Genomic DNA, 15,862 nt, shown 5'->3' with positions numbered 1-15,862 from the left:
TCAAGGAATCAAGTATATGAATAAGTGAATCTTTTACTTCATTTGCTATTTAAGTATATGGCAATGTATTTTTTAGTTTTATCAGAAGAGAGAATTATGTAAGTATAATAGATTAAGAAAATTTTGAGGAAAACAACAGTTAGAAATTCCATAGAACTATGGCTTCTGCCTCCTTCCCTCTCCCACCATCCTCGCTACTGTACTCTTGGCTGGATGTAATTTTATGCAATATTTGTGTAGGATGGGTCTGTCCAACCAAAATGATGCCTTAACTCATGTAATTCCAGAAAGGAGGAGGATCAGAGAAGTGAATCTCCTTAAACTTGCTGCCTCAAATGTACACTGAGGGGCCAGGAGTCACAGGATGGATCTCTGAGGCTCTGTGATGCCCCAGCATGGTGTCTGAGGCATGTACTAGTCGATGCCTTGGGGATTAGTAAATGCCTCACGCTCCCCATTATGTGTACTTTTCACCTTGGGTGCTGTGTGGCCCATTCTCCCAAGGAAAATGTATATTTTTCTAGCCCAACTAGGAAAAAATTTTTCATAGTTTTTTTTTCTTTCCCTGAAGAAATTTGAGAAATGAATAATTGCTGCCCTACAAAATAAAATAGTGCCATTATTATTTATCCATTTATAATTTATTATTATATTTAATATATTCTATTATAAATATTATGATTATATAATTCACATATGATATAGTCCATTATATATTACATTAATATATCCTATATTTTAATGTATTGCATATTATGTATTATTAATATCATACACTATTATTATTATTATTTAGTGTGAATTATCTTCTGAATTTTCCTGGAAGAGATTCTTAATATTTGTTGTTTAGAAAATAGGTGCATACCGTTAAGTTATGTAATGTGTCTTCCCAACCCATTAGTCATTTGAGCTTTCTGTTTAAAGTAGCAAAAAAAATTACTTTATGAATTTCTGTGTGAAATTGTTAAAGAAATGACTCTCTTAGGTCGTAATGAATAAGGATTTATCCAAATACCCTGAATTTGTATTAAGTAGCATTCTGTTCTTGAAAAAGTGCTTACTTGAAAAGTGGGCTCTTTCATCCTGGTTTTCCTTCTCTTTTGCATGATGTTTTATCTAAGTGTTTTAGAGAAAGTGATTTTTAAAGTGAAGATAACACAGACAGTGTTTTTATACATAAACTGTGCTCTTTCACCTTTTGTCATGAAAGTTATCATATATCATCCTTGTTGCCTTTCCTAAGGGAATCCTGGTCAAGCACCATTTTACCGCTAAAAGGATGGACCCAACATTTTTATGACTCTGCTTAGAAAGGAAACAGAATTAATTTACATTCATAACATTTCTCTTCTCAAATACTGAAAATCAGTATTTTCAGTATTTGAGTATAATACTTATATTTATAATAAAGTATAAGTATAATTAATTATACTTTACAGAGATTTTTTTTTTCAAAGCATACCTTGAAATAAGGCTCTTAAATAACTCTTCTGATGGTTCCAGATTAATCTTTTATTTTTTTCTTCTGGCTTAGCAGTGTTAGGTAAACTGTTTATAATTAATTTCATGTAGACAAACTAAGTAGTTCAAGAATGCGAAAGTCTAGATCAAGGGCTGTTACTTGCTTCTCCTGCCCTAACAAATCTCTCAAAATATATTAATAAATTCATGGGTTTCTTGAATTAAATCACTAAATTACAGAGCTGTGAAAGGGACCCCCAGAGAACATCTGGCTTAGTGTGATGCTTCCATAGAGGACTGTCTTATAAACTATCTAGGATGTATGGGTATCTTCCTGGGCTTCAACTTCTCCAGGGAATGAAGAAGCATTCATTACCCTCCTCGAAAGCCTTTTTTGATAGTTGTTAAGTAAGGAGTGCTGTAGAATTGATTATCTTATAAAAATGCATCTAGAAATTATGCAGAAACCAGAAAATCAGGACAGTAATACTCCTTTTGTAATTAGAAGATGTTTAAATTATAAATATGGAATAATTAAGTTACTCCAAAACCCATTTTTAAAAGTAATAGCATTTTGTGTTTAAAATACCTAGTTTGGGGCAGACCCTGGTGGCTTAGTGGTTTAGCACTGCTTTCAGCCCAGGGCGTGATCCTGGAGACCCAAGATCGAGTCCCACGTCAGGCTCCCTGCATGGAGCCTGCTTCTCCCTCTGCCCGTGTCTCTGCCTCTCTCTCTCTCTCTCTCTCTCTTTCTCTCTCTCTCTGTCTCATGAATAAATAAATAAAATCTTTAAAATAAATAAATAAAATAAAATACATAATTTGTGCACTCAAGTACGTTTCTAATAAAAATGTATTTCCTTATTAAAGAAGAGTCTATATTTAGAATCCTAAGCATATGATAATAATGAATGTTTAGAATTGCTTAAAAATTCATATTCCCACAGAAACCAAAAAAATAGTTAAGACATCTTAAGTTTTCACTACTCAGTCCCATTCTTTTATTGCTGATGATATTACCAGTTGTTTTAGAAGAATGAATGTGATGGGGTGCCTGAGTGGCTCGGTGGGGTTGAGCATCAGATTCTTGATTTTGGCACGGATCGTGATCTCAGGTGGTGAGATTGAGCCCTGTGTCAAGTGTGGAGTCTGCTTGAGATTCTCTCTCTTTCTCTCCTTCAGCCCCTCTCCCCACTCATGTACACACACTCTCTCTGTTTCTCAAAAATAAATAAATAAATTTTTAAAAGAATATATATAAAGGAAGGTATATGGATCTGTCTCCCATATATACAAAGGAAAGACCGTCTCCAAATGAGAACACATGCGAGCTTAGCCCAGTTAACTCTGGAACCTCTGCTGGTGCGAAGTAACAGGCTCAGTCTGATGTGCCTGTTTATTTCCAAGACGCTTTCTTCTGTGTGTCCTCTGTCCTTGGCCCCAATCCCACACACACCCTCTATCATACAGGGTGCACGGGGGAGCAGAGAGAGTTTAGGACTAATCCATCACACTGCGGAATAAACAACGCCAGGGCAGGTCCTAAGGTTGCAGGGTCATGAGCCTCCTCTCTCTGCTAGCAGGACAACATGTTACACACTGTCAGGATGACATGGATGGAAAGAGAAGAAATTCTAGCTGGCCGACTTCATTGAATTTTTTAGATAACAGAAATTTGTTAAGTGTCAAAGCTTTTAAAGGATGTTAATCATTTGTATATAGGAATTCCCCCACAAAGTTTCCTTGTCTTCTTAGTTTAAAGGAGGACATTTAACACCACTGATCTTCTTGTACCCTCTTTGTATTGATTAAAAGTGCCTCTTCAAGATCAGAGCATGTAATTAGTGTTATATAAGGTTATGGGCTCCATTAAAATCCTGACAAACAGAAATATGCTCCAAGGAGGATGGCTAGTATGGTGAAAAAATCTAAAAATAAAATCAAGTGGACCCTTAGTAATGCTTGACAATCTTATTCTACTTCCCTTGTCCTCTTTCCTCCTGAGTCAGGAGGGGGCAAACCTTAGCCTACTCCCTGTTTTTGTAAGTAAAGTGTTATTGGATCACAGCTGTGCTCTTTCACTTACCTATTGAATCTTCTCCTTTTGCACTAAAACTGCAGAGTTGGGTAGTTGGACGAGAGACCACGTTACCCACTAAGCCTGGAATATTGACACTCTGGCCTTTAAAAAAAATTGGCCACCCCTTACAACTGAAATGACCACCATATGCCTTCTTTTCTTATACCTCCACAACATCTTCTCACATTTCCTACTCTCAGCTAATAATTTGATTTATTTGGAAAATAGAAAGCATTCAGAAAAGAATTTCCAGGAGCACCTGGGTGGCTCAGTCAGTTAAGCATCCAACTCTTGATTTCAGCTCAGGTCATGACCTCAGGGTCTTGGGATAGAGCCCTGTGTCTGGCTCCCTGTTATGCTGGGAGTCTGCTTGAGATTCTCTCCCTCTGCCCCTCCCCTACCTTGCTCTTGTGTGTGTATACTTTCTGTCAGATAAATTTTTTTAAAAGATTTTATTTATTTATTCATGACAGACACACAGAGAGAGAGGCAGAGACACAGGCAGAGAGAGAAGCAGGCTCCATGCAGGGAGCCTGATGTGGGACTTGATCCCAGGTCCCCAGAATCACACCCCAGGCTGAAGGCGGCGCTCAACCGCTGGGCCATCAGGGCTGCCCAGATAAATCTTTTTAAAAAAAGAATTTCCACATTTTCCCACCACCAGATGTGCCAGCCTACCTATGTATATACCCCTGTATTTCACCTACCTTCCTATTACAGTGAGTGAAATATTCAGTCCTTTTTCTGAGAGTAGATCTTTATGCTCTCTTTGCACTTGAAGGACATTACTCCTAAAAATGCCCCCTCTCCTTCCTGCATCATCAGGTTTCCCTCTGTGCTGGGCGATTTCTAATAAATATAAGTCTACTGGAATATCCCTTACCATAAACAAGTAAACAAAACTTTTTTCAACATCATTCTTTAACTAATGTCTTATTGCTTGTAACAAAACTCCTCAGAAGAGTCGTTGCTCATTCTCTGTTGAACCCCAGGCTAATATGGTTTTCCCCTTACCACTTTTTTGCTATTAAAAAAAAAAAAAAAGATCATCAAAGTCACCAATTACTTCTGTCAAATTCAACATCCATCATTTCAAACCCATCTTACTCGAAAATTCAGCAACATTTAATATAGTTTTTCTCTCCCTCCTCCTTGAAACTCCTTCTTCAGTACTCACCAGGTTCTCCTCCCAGAGTCACTCCTTCTAAGCCCCCTTTTCTGACTACTTGTTGTCTTTCCAATATCCAAACAGGGGACTCAGTTACTGGATTTCTTCTCTTTGTTTACATCACTCCATTGGTAACCTCTTTTATTTCTCTGGTTTTAAATACCATCCTCACTGATGTGTCCCAGGTTCCTATCACCACCTAGACTTCTCCTCTGAGCCTTCAAATGGCCAACCCAGGAACACCATTTAGATTCCTAATAGGCATATTCCTTCCCAGACCTTCTTCCCTAGTCTTCCTAATCTCAGTAAGTGACAACCCTACCCTTTCAATTGTTCACGCTAAATACTTTGAAGACAAAAATCAGTTGCTCTACCATTCGAAAATATTCAGATTCTTTTTTTTTTTTTCAAAGTATTCAAATTCTAACCACTTCTCCCCATCTCCCCCACGACCACAAGTTCTAAGACTTTTCTTCTCTGAAGACTAGTCTCCTTATGGATCTTCTGGTTTCAGGTGCTTCTCCCCACCCAATGTTTTCTCAACCCAGAAGACAGAACGATCTTCTTAAAATGTAAGCCACGTGATACCAGTCCTACATTTAAAATCTCCTAAAAGATTTCCATCTTGTTCAGAAAAAGAATCCAAACACCTCATGCAGCCTGTGAGGACATGACGTGATCTGGTCCCACATCACATCTCTGGTAGTCTACTAGTCTCCTCCTTACCAACTCTGCTTCAGCCATGAAGGTCTCTTTATTCTTCCTTGGATATGCCGGTCACACCCAAGCCTCAGTGCCCTTGCACTTCTGTTTCTCTGCCTGACACACTCTTCATCACTTCCTTTAAATCTTCATTCAAATCTCATTTTCCTGAAGAGTCCTTCCCTGACATGCCTATCTTGATAACACCTCCAAACATTTCTCCCCCTTGCCCTGCTTTATTTTCCTTCCTATCATATATTATCACCTGATATACCTATGTTATATAATCCACATTCCCTAGTGAATGTAAGTTTTATGACATGTCAGTTGTTTTTGTTGTTGTTCAGTACTCTAACCCTAGAACCTATAGCTCCTAGCTTATGTTTGTTGCTCAAATAACATCTGTTGAATAAGTGAGTAAATGAATGAATGAATAAAATAGGGAGCTGGGAGGGCATATATGGGCAATATTAAAAGGAGAATATAATAAATATTGGTATTTAAATGTTTGAAAGATTATCATATTGGGAAGAAATAGACAAAGTTTCAGTTGCTTTAAAAGGCAAAACTAAGGCACTTTAAAAAGGTGCCTGGGTGGCTCAGTTGGTTAAGCATCCAACTATTGATTTTGGCTCAGGTTGTAATCTCAGAGTCTTGGTATCAAGCCCTGCATCAGGCTCTGTGTTTAACAGGGCATCTGCTTGTGGATTCTCTCTTCCTCTCCCTTTCTTTCTAAAATAAATAAATAAATAAATAAATAAATAAATAAATAACTAACTAACTAACTAACTAACTAACTAACAGGGCATCTGCTTGTGGTTTCTCTCTTCCTCTCCCTTTCTTTCTAAAATAAATAAATAAATAAATAAATAAATAAATAAATAAATAAATAAATAAATAAGTAAGTAAGTAAGTAAGTAAGTAAGTAAGTTTGTTTTTAAAATAAAAGGCAAGACTAGTACTCATTGGGTTGAAGTTGAAAGATTTCAGAGTTTTATTTAGTATGGTAAAGGACTTCCTAGTAACTGTGGCTCTCCAACAGTGCACAGGCTGTCTTAAGATAAACTGAGATCCCTGTGCAAGAAACCCTGGAGATGAACTGGAGGATCACTTGTGAGGGATGTTTTAAAAATAAATATCTGACTTTGGTGGAGGAATTCCACTTGCTATCTCCTGGGAATCTATGATTTGGGCCACTTGAAGAATTTTTTGTTTTTTTCCTAATTGTTGCAAAAGCTGCTAGATAAGGAGCTATTCTTGCCCATGGGAATGAGAGATAGTCCTTGTTTTGCACAGATGATCCCATTTTGTTGATGCCCACTCAACAAAATGGATATCTTTGGCACACACCATTAAGATCATGAAGCTGAGCATCATTTGCTGGTCCCTCCTTTTGCTAAGTCCATTCAAATCCTGTAAGTTGCATGGCATAAAACAAAGATTCCATGATTTGACTGCTACTGTCAAGGAATCTCATTAGATCATGTCCTGATATGTCAGTATGAACCATTTTTAAAAGAATTTGAGCAGAAACAGTTCATAATTTGTGTTATAATGAACAGCTTCTTTTCTAATCGAAGTCCTAGATTCTGTTGCTTCATATTATTGTTGCTTAGGTACTTTGGCATAATAAAAAATGTGATGCTTTATGGATCATTTCAAATCCCTGATGACATTTTAAGCTTTCTTTTTTACAGTTTATTTTTAATAAACTTTTTTACAGTATTTCATGCAACATTGGAGACATTTTGCTAATAATGCCCTGTAGTAACTTTCCAGTTGTAAAAAAAAAAAAAAAAGATCTTGTGATCTTCTTGTTAACTATGTATTTGTACATGGAATAATCTGGTGGAGTAAAAGAATTAGGAACTATGTACTGTTATTTTTAGTACTCTCTATCATTTCACCCTTTTTGTCAAAGTGGTTCCTGGCTAACTTTCCCATGAGTTTTTAACCTCTTGTGAGGCTTTGCTTATGTAACAGGAAACAGGCTGTCAGGAACAAATAGTGGCATATCAGGAGCACACTTCAGTAGCAGATGATTTAGTTTGCTCTGCCCTTCGCTCTCTTAAAGTAGACTGATACATGATCTCAACTTTAAGACCTTTGGCGTGGCATTCCTAGGTTAAAATAATACAACTTGAGTTTTGGAAAGGCAAAATATTTTACCAAAATGCTTTAATCCAGGCAACAGAGAAGATGAGCTTATCGTAAGGGGAATTTTTCAGTGGTGTCATGTCCTGGGACTGTGGATTTAAGTATATCTTCGCTTTTTCTCCAACTTTGAAGGCGGGAGTGATGTGCAAACTGCAGGAGAGAGATGACATTGGACGAATCGAACTGGTCCAGAAGCTGGCAAGAGAAAACTGTCAGTTTCTACAGGCAGACAAAAAAGAACAGGAGAAATCTGAACACGTAAGCCCTTTTTCTCTTGGGGATGCAGGTTTGAAGGGGTGGGAAATGTTCTTGCCTGGTTGTGTGGTTGAAGGAAAAAATATTTTAAATTCTTGTTTTGTGTTTTTCCCCCCAAAAGTATCCTCCTTAGTAAAAATGACAGCTGCTCATAACTCTAAGCCAGCCATTTATAACACTGGATTTATACAAGAATTCTTCTCAATAAATCCTGTAGAAATAGAAGAATACATGTAAGCAACTATGAATGCATCTCTGTGATTTTGATTTGATGGCTTTCAAGTTCAACTTTGGGAATTTCACCCTATCAGATAGTTTGTGGAATAGGAATTTTGAAAGAACATTCTGATGTACTTTTATGTTGAGTATGGCGTGGCTCTAGTTACCGAATGAATGTATCCTGACTCAGTAGAAATAGGTAAGAGCAGAATAACAGATAATAGATGCTTTCACCAAGTGGGAGAGTCAGAAGGGAGTTTTCCCAGTATCTTATGAATGTTTGTGTTCCAACAAAAGTTATATTGTCTGCATGTAGTTAAACTGGAGGAAAGGGCTGCTCTGCTCGGTTCTCCTGAAAGCAGTTATTCACATTGAGCCTTGGAACTGAGAATGCTGCCCTCACGCTGGGACGACAATGCACCACTTTCTTCTGCTACACATTGTTGTCCATTGACTTTGTTGTTGTTTGTAAGACTGCGCTCTCCGTACTCAGCTATCCACGGTTGCTCAAAGGGGAAAACTCTTCAGTGCTTATAAACATGTCTTCCTCTGAGTTTAATTTTTCCTTGGGATTCTATGTCCAACCGTTTCCAAAGGGAAAAAATTGCTTCATGCTTTCTCTGCTCTAAGGCTCAATACAAATTGCCAGGGTTTTACTGAGCAGAAAGGGAGGGGAGATGTTCTCAAGGGTGGTGGGCTGATTAGTTTAACATAACACGTCTCTAACAGTGCAACATCAGATGATAACAGTTGGTGTCCCAAGAGGGAGAATTATCAAGCAGTTTCAAAGCCCTGTAACTGAGCTATTTCAGGGGTGATCATTGACTTTAAGCGAGAGCGGACATCTTACGGGCCCTCACTTCACTAGGTACTATTGAAAAGTCCAGGGACTTGTTTAAAGTGTTAAAAGCACCCCAAAGGTTGACTGTATCAAAGACTGACTCTTAATCTCTGTCATGTCCTTAGAATATTTAAGTTTCCTAGTATGTGACTTAAGTTTCTCAAAACGGTGCTCCTTTTGATTCATTTTAAGAAGAAGAACAACAGTTTTCATATACCACATTTTATTGATTTCAAAATTCACATTTCCCCCCACATTTTAGTATCTCTGAAATCAAGGTAAGGCTTAATGATTGATGATATGATTTGATATGAAAACACATCATAATTTAACCATGGGCATTTTTCTTTCCTTTTGGTCCTTAAAATGAATGATATATTTTGCAATGAATTGCATATTCAATTCAGTGAACCGGTGACAGCCTAAGGGTAGGGCAAGATCTTTTAGAGCCAAACAGATAATAGGGTAGCTTCACCAAGACTAGAAATCATTAGCCTTATGCCACAAACAACTTGAGGCTCATTTAAAAAGATACCAGTGTTGCCTTTGCCTTGTATTTAGTTCAGTCCAGAATATTATAGTTAGAGCTAATGAGACTATCACGCCCTCCAAATATATGCTAGAAATCAGAACTCAGTGCTGGTCACTGTAAAGACTTCTAACATGAGACAGAAATTTAATAGTAGAGGATTAACAACTTTGCTGATGGTTGTCTACTATTGCTACCTATTCTCTGTGTTTATCTAAAAGGAAGGTTTAACCCTTCATTTTAAGATTGTAAAATAGAACAAGGTTTGTTACTTCTTGCATGAATATCATAATATAAATGCATTACCAGCTCTGATAGTACTTATGCTCCTGAGAAGAAAGATGATATATAAATGTTGGAATTATGGCCTTTGCTGCATAGTTTTCCTTTGAAAGCTTAGAGTAAGGAGAGGTGAATATTCAAGATCTTTCTTCCTTAGTAATATTCTTCATTAGAATATAATCTCAGCCATCCTGCCATGTTCCTCCTGCAGGATGACAGCAGTTCAACTAATGAGCTCTCCAGGCTGATACTGATACAGTGCTCCACTCTATGGGTTGTTTGATGCTAGATGCTTACATTTTTTGCAATAACATGTGAGGAACACAAACCGTCTGGTAGATTATCTGACCCATTTATGTCTTGGGCATTTGATGTAGCTCCACCTTTGCTTATATACGGAGTTCACCATATTCATGAGGTGGTACAGTGTTGGCATTTTTCCTTCCCTTGCTCTCTTTTCAATGGCAGTTGTCTGCTCTGGCTCATGAGAACTCAGTTATAACACGCAGGATGTAGAGAGGAAGCTACAGTTTACCTAATGTAAACCCAGGCCTGCAGTTTCTTCTTGTAATAACAGTAACAATAATGACCAAACCCTGGAGTTACATACAGATTTCCTTTCTTTTACAATTTTAAGATGCTTCATCTACCTCATCTGCCATTCCTGGGCCAAAGTTATTTAAGGAGACAATAGTAAAATTTGAGTTAGAATCCAAGTTACCCATAGAGTTGTTTGTTTATTTGTTTACTAAACTACATTGCTTCTCCAGTTCTAGAATATCACATCCCTTTAAATACATATGTGCCAAAATGAGAAAGCTACTTTAAAGTATTACTGAATAGAAAAAGAAAAAAGCTTTTGTTGCTGGTACACCTTGTTACAAATAGAAGGAGCTTAGAGCATTGTGAGTAGGCATTTCTAATATTTTCTCAAACTGACCAATGCCATGATTATAAATGCAGCAATTAGAGAAGCACTTCATTCTGTGCTTTTGCCAAGGTATTCTGAAAGAAAAACATTCAAATGTATAATTACCACAGGTTTCTCAGGAAGCCCTTGGTTTTCTTATTTTATATTAACAAGCTGTAGGCAAAATTAGCCAACACTCGTTACTAAGTGTCAAAAATTATGTGAGAACTTTAAGAAGGGGATGGAAATGGGTTATTTTTGTCTAAACATTGTGATAGTGGATTAAAATTTGGTCATTGAGTCTTTGAAGAAATGACTTCTCTTGTAGGCATATTTCCTAGTCTTAATCTAATTATATTACTAGAAGAAGGGGCATGTGTTACCAAATGGGGACTTTCAAGCTTGACCTGGAAGGTTGACACATGGCCACAGCAGAATGGGACAGGGAAGAGCCTGGAAGGCAGAGGGACAAACAAGAAGACACATGACTTGAGCACTGGGTGATTCATGGGGAATAAAGAGGAGTGGGTTGTAAGGGAGGTTACAATTCAGCTGTATAAGACCTGGTAAGTCACTATAAGGAGTTTAGACTTGCCTTTCTGGCAAAGGAAAGCCATCAAAGAAGGGAAGTGGCACAATCAGACATAGTCTTTGTAAGATCTCTTTGGCATTGGCTTAGGGGAAAAAAATGAGTGGAAAAGAGGAGTGTTGGAGAGAACCCTTAGAAAACTATTGTCGTGAGTCAGGTGAAAGATCAAAGGCTGAACCAGAGTGGTAAATGGGAAATGAGAAGGCTGTAGATATAAATCATTTAGATGGTAAAATTGGCAAAATTTGACAACTGTCGTTGGGGAGGTGGGAATGTGTGTTATTTTATATTAAGTGGTAGGCATATGTTATGTTTAGTAATAGAATGATTGGTCATCTTTGCCAAAAAGCTACAAAAGAAAAAAAAAAGCTACAAGACATTTACCTTGCTTTTGTTTTCCTGCTGTATGTTTCAGGTGTCTGAGATACATGCTAAAGCACACAGTGTTTCTCTCATTGGAAAATTGTTAGGCGGGGGTTCTGGCTAACAGCAGGAGAACTATATAAACGATCTTCTCAGACCAGATCTTTTGAAAATACCTTGGGTGGACAGAATCTCTGGTAGCCCCAAAATGAACTGGAGTACTTAGCCAAAGCTTTGGCATTTGCTGCAATGATGGTGTCTCTTCAGAATTAACTGTGATTTTAGGGATGGATGCTCCCTTGACTCATATAGTCTAAATTGGTATTACTAAGCTATCATTTTAGAATACTCTTGGCCATTTATTCATTTAGTATACCTTTTTGTTAAAGCCAGTGCCATAGAGGATTAACCCAGAATAACTGGGGTGGCTGCTACCCTGAAGAAGTATGGTCACGTGGAAAGAAGACATTGACACAGATAACTGAGATACAAGGAGACAGTGTTGGTAATCCCCAGAGAGATACATAGAAGTTAGAAAGAGAATTTCCACCTAGGGAAACAGGATTCTCTCATGGTGGAGGTAAAGTTTGATGTGGAACTTGAAGTAAGTTTGGGTTCGACTAAATAATTCAAATTGAAGAAAAGCATTGCTAGCAGGGAGAACATTAGAAAATGCACAGAGATGGCAAAGTACAAGGTATTTTTGGACATCGGAAGCCATTCTTTGTCACCAGAATACCACAAGTGGGGATGAGGGGTGAAGTTTTTGTGAAAGATAAGATTAGGACCAGACCACGGGGGATTTGGAGGGCTGTAAGGTTTTATGTCATTCTAAAAGAAATTGAGAATAATGAGAAGTCATTGACAACTTGGTTTTACTAGTTTTCCTAGAAAAGAAGAATGGGGGGGCTCTTATGAGGTAAATATTACTATTCCATTTGACACATTAGAAAGCTGAGGCTAAGTGACTAAGCAGAGCTGGGCTAAGAGTGGATTCAAGTCTGATGGCTTCTTGGGTGCATCTCTCTATCATCATTACTGGAAGGAGGGTGGATCAGAGGACAGGAAACTGGAATAATGAGCATCACGACAATCCTGAGAAAGAGGAATGGCCAAGACCACCCTAGAAGAAAGACATAGACAATAATGTATTGAAGTGATGGTAGTGGCAGTTACGGGAAGGACAAAAGACAAGAGAACACTAACGTGTTTGCTTAGTTTGAGTCCTTATTTAAATGTGAAAAGCATGTAAACTGTTCATATTTTCATATCTGTGAAATAACTGTTTTAAATATATATCTAGGGAATCCCTGGGTGGCTCAGCAATTTAGTGCCTGCCTTCGGCCCAGGGCATGATCCTGGAGACCCGGGATCGAGTCCCACGTCAGGCTCCCTGTATGGAGCCTGCTTCTCCCTCTGCCTGTGTCTCTGTCTCTCTCTCTGTCTCTCTCTGTGTCTTTCATGAATAAATAAGTAAAATCTTTAAAAAATAAATAAATACATATACCTAGAGGTGGATCCTTTTTTCTTCTGAAATACAACTGCACTCTTGACCAGAAAGCCAAAACTGTTTTTTCTCCTAACATATTTGTATTGTATTGTAGAGTAGAAATGCCAGTAGTAGCCGCTAAACCGAGTTCCTAATTTCCAAACTGCAGGAATGTGCATCTGTGAAATGTATGTGAGAGCTGGGCTAAGCAGTCCTTTCCCTAGGGACTCGGTCCATAGCCTGCACTCTCCCCACCCGTTTTCTTCAGTTCCTTTGTTAAGTCTGAGGACCCACCCTACTTCCTTCCCCTTTTCTCATTCACTTCTGAAATATGGGTGGGAAGGGGATTTTGCACATTTTGAAACCGAATCTTGGCATAGTCCGCTGCCAGGGTAGGGTCCCTATCACTCAGCCTCGACCGGGGCTTCCTTTTCCCTGTTTCCTGCAGCCTCATCCTGGAATTCTGCCTACGTCAAAGGGTCCCTTGTTCACAGATGACTAGGGGAGAAGTGGTTTGGGGTATCCTGGCTGCTGGCCCTCTGATTTTAACTATTAAAAGTTAATCTCTGCCTTTTTCCAATTTTTGTTTGGTCACTTTGAAAAATAAGGCTAAGTATAAGATGAAAACTGTGTTTTTACTCTATATGAAATACTAAAAGCAAAGGTGGTTTGACCATTCTGTATTCAAACTTGCATTATATATCTAGTCAAGTAAAGTTAAGAGCAACCATGGCATTATTTAAAATTTGTCAGTAATTTGGATTAACCAAGAAACTACTTAAATACACACAGAACTTTATAACATTATTGCTTAATAACAAAGCCAGAATTCAGATGTGATAGGCTATCCATTATATATTAAGCTGCCCACCTATAAAACTGAGAAATCACTATATAGAAATGATGTTATTTTTCTTAATAATATAATCTTCTCTTCTTGTTGGTTTGGTACTAAAGTATCTTTTCATAGGAAAGAGACTTCTTGAATGAACAGTTTTAGTTCATTTTCAATCAGGATTAATATGACCACAGAATAACACAAAAATGGCGGAAGATAGTTCGTGCCTCTAAGAAGTTTACAGTTGAGGTGGGGGGAAATTCACACATGGAAAACAAGTAATCATCCAAGACAGTATTTAATCAAGTGTTTAAATACTTTCCAAGGCATTGAGAGAGAAGAAGGAATTACCTGTGATAAACATATTTCACGAATGCAGCAATCCATGCTCTTCTTCATTGGATAGCATGCTTTACAAGTTTGGTTCACTTCACATGCTCTTAAAGTCTGGTTTGTTGGGAGTATTTATTTATTTATTTACCAGAAAAATGGCAACCAAACTGCCAGGGAAAGTGATGTGCTCGTGCTGTCTGATGGAGCCATCTGCTCATTAGCTCTGTTTTTATGTTCTCACAAGAAGCCCACTGCAAGTCTCGACATTTATTTTTAAAAAATGAATTTCAGCATTTTCAAGGAGAGGAATTTGTCATTACAGTATTTGTTTATTTTTCTGAAAATACTTAAGTTTATTTTAAAAGGCCCAATTAAGAAAAGTGATGGTGGCTCAGTTAGATTTATCAAAATCACATTCTCGAAGATCTTATATTCCCCATGGGGCAGATGCTGTTCCTAGGTTTATTAGGTTCTTATTCTTATAAAATTAAAATAGCCATCTCATCTCCAGACTGAGAAACCATTAAGGTGAAATATCAAGAAATAGGTTATTTTTCTTTGGTTTATGGCCTTCTTGGTGGTATATCTCACTCCAGAACCTGGGCAACCTTATATGTTCTTTCCTTTTTTACTCCCATCAAGGCCTGATCTGCATTAATATTAATAATACAACAGTATTATTACCTTCTAGATTGTTGTCTGATTAAAAAACACTAGAAATCTTGGATAGTTTAGTTCCATTTGAGTTTATAATGGATGCTTTACAACAGAAAAGTAGGGAAAAGATGCACACACAGACTGGTGAAGGATGGTCCTTCAGAGACAGATGGACAGTACTTCATGACAACTGTGTACCACTGAGGCTTGGAGAAATAAAAACGTGAAGAGATCTTGGGGAAAAGGGAAACATAGGGAGCAGCTGATAATGTGCTTCCATTCTCATGGAACACCCTGATGCATTACTGCCTTCAGAGAGCTGACATTGCAGGAAATTCAGAGGCTGAATTCATAGTTACCTGTGAGGTGTTATGCAAAGTGCTGTGGAAGCCTGTCACCAGGAACTCAACTGGTCCAGGGAGATGTGCACACGTTCCTGAGAAGGAGAAACTCTGTAGGCCTGGAAGCATTACTAGGAGAAATGAGGAAGGACAGGAGTTTCAGGCAGAGGAAAGAACATGCATGATGATGATGACGTGAAGGGCTCATGCACAGAGAGGATGCTCCAGCCAGCTCCAAGTGACCAGAGCATGGTACCAGGGTGAGAGGCCTGGGGGCCAGAGCAGGCATGACCTTACAGGCTAAGCCCAACACTGTATGTTACTCGCAAAATACCTTTGAGCTCTGCTGAAGAATTAAAGCAAGAGAGACAAAGGTTATTACATCTGAATTTTTGAGATTGCTCTGCTGCAGCACAGGAATGGATTTGAAAAAGAATGGGTCACACTCTACCTTTTCTCACTGTCCTTTCTGTTGGTTTTATAAGCAGCAGTCACCAGCATAAACTAGGATTTCACATGAGGAGTTCAAGTCCACGGACTTGAGTTATGTCCCTGGGAAGACAGAATGTCCAAGTATAGCTCAATTCCAGTTCATTAGCTTTACCCTAAAATACGCCACTACATCATCATTTTCTTTAAAAAGTTGAC

The 15,862-nt window shown here is 38.1% G+C and overlaps 1 protein-coding gene across 1 annotated transcript in view; it reads left to right on the top strand.

The window, feature by feature from the left end:
• RAPGEF5 (Rap guanine nucleotide exchange factor 5) overlaps positions 1-15,862 on the top strand; it is a 229,809-nt gene that overhangs the window by 118,771 nt on the left and 95,176 nt on the right. Inside the window, exon 9 of the mRNA XM_025464341.3 lies at positions 7,701-7,826. Within this exon, the coding sequence (XP_025320126.2) occupies positions 7,701-7,826 (126 nt within the window). The remainder of the gene's footprint in view (positions 1-7,700; positions 7,827-15,862) is intronic.

Source organism: Canis lupus, chromosome 14 (assembly GCF_003254725.2).
Source record: "Canis lupus dingo isolate Sandy chromosome 14, ASM325472v2, whole genome shotgun sequence".
NCBI lineage: Eukaryota > Metazoa > Chordata > Mammalia > Carnivora > Canidae > Canis > Canis lupus.
This window is presented reverse-complemented; position numbering and strand designations above follow the sequence as displayed.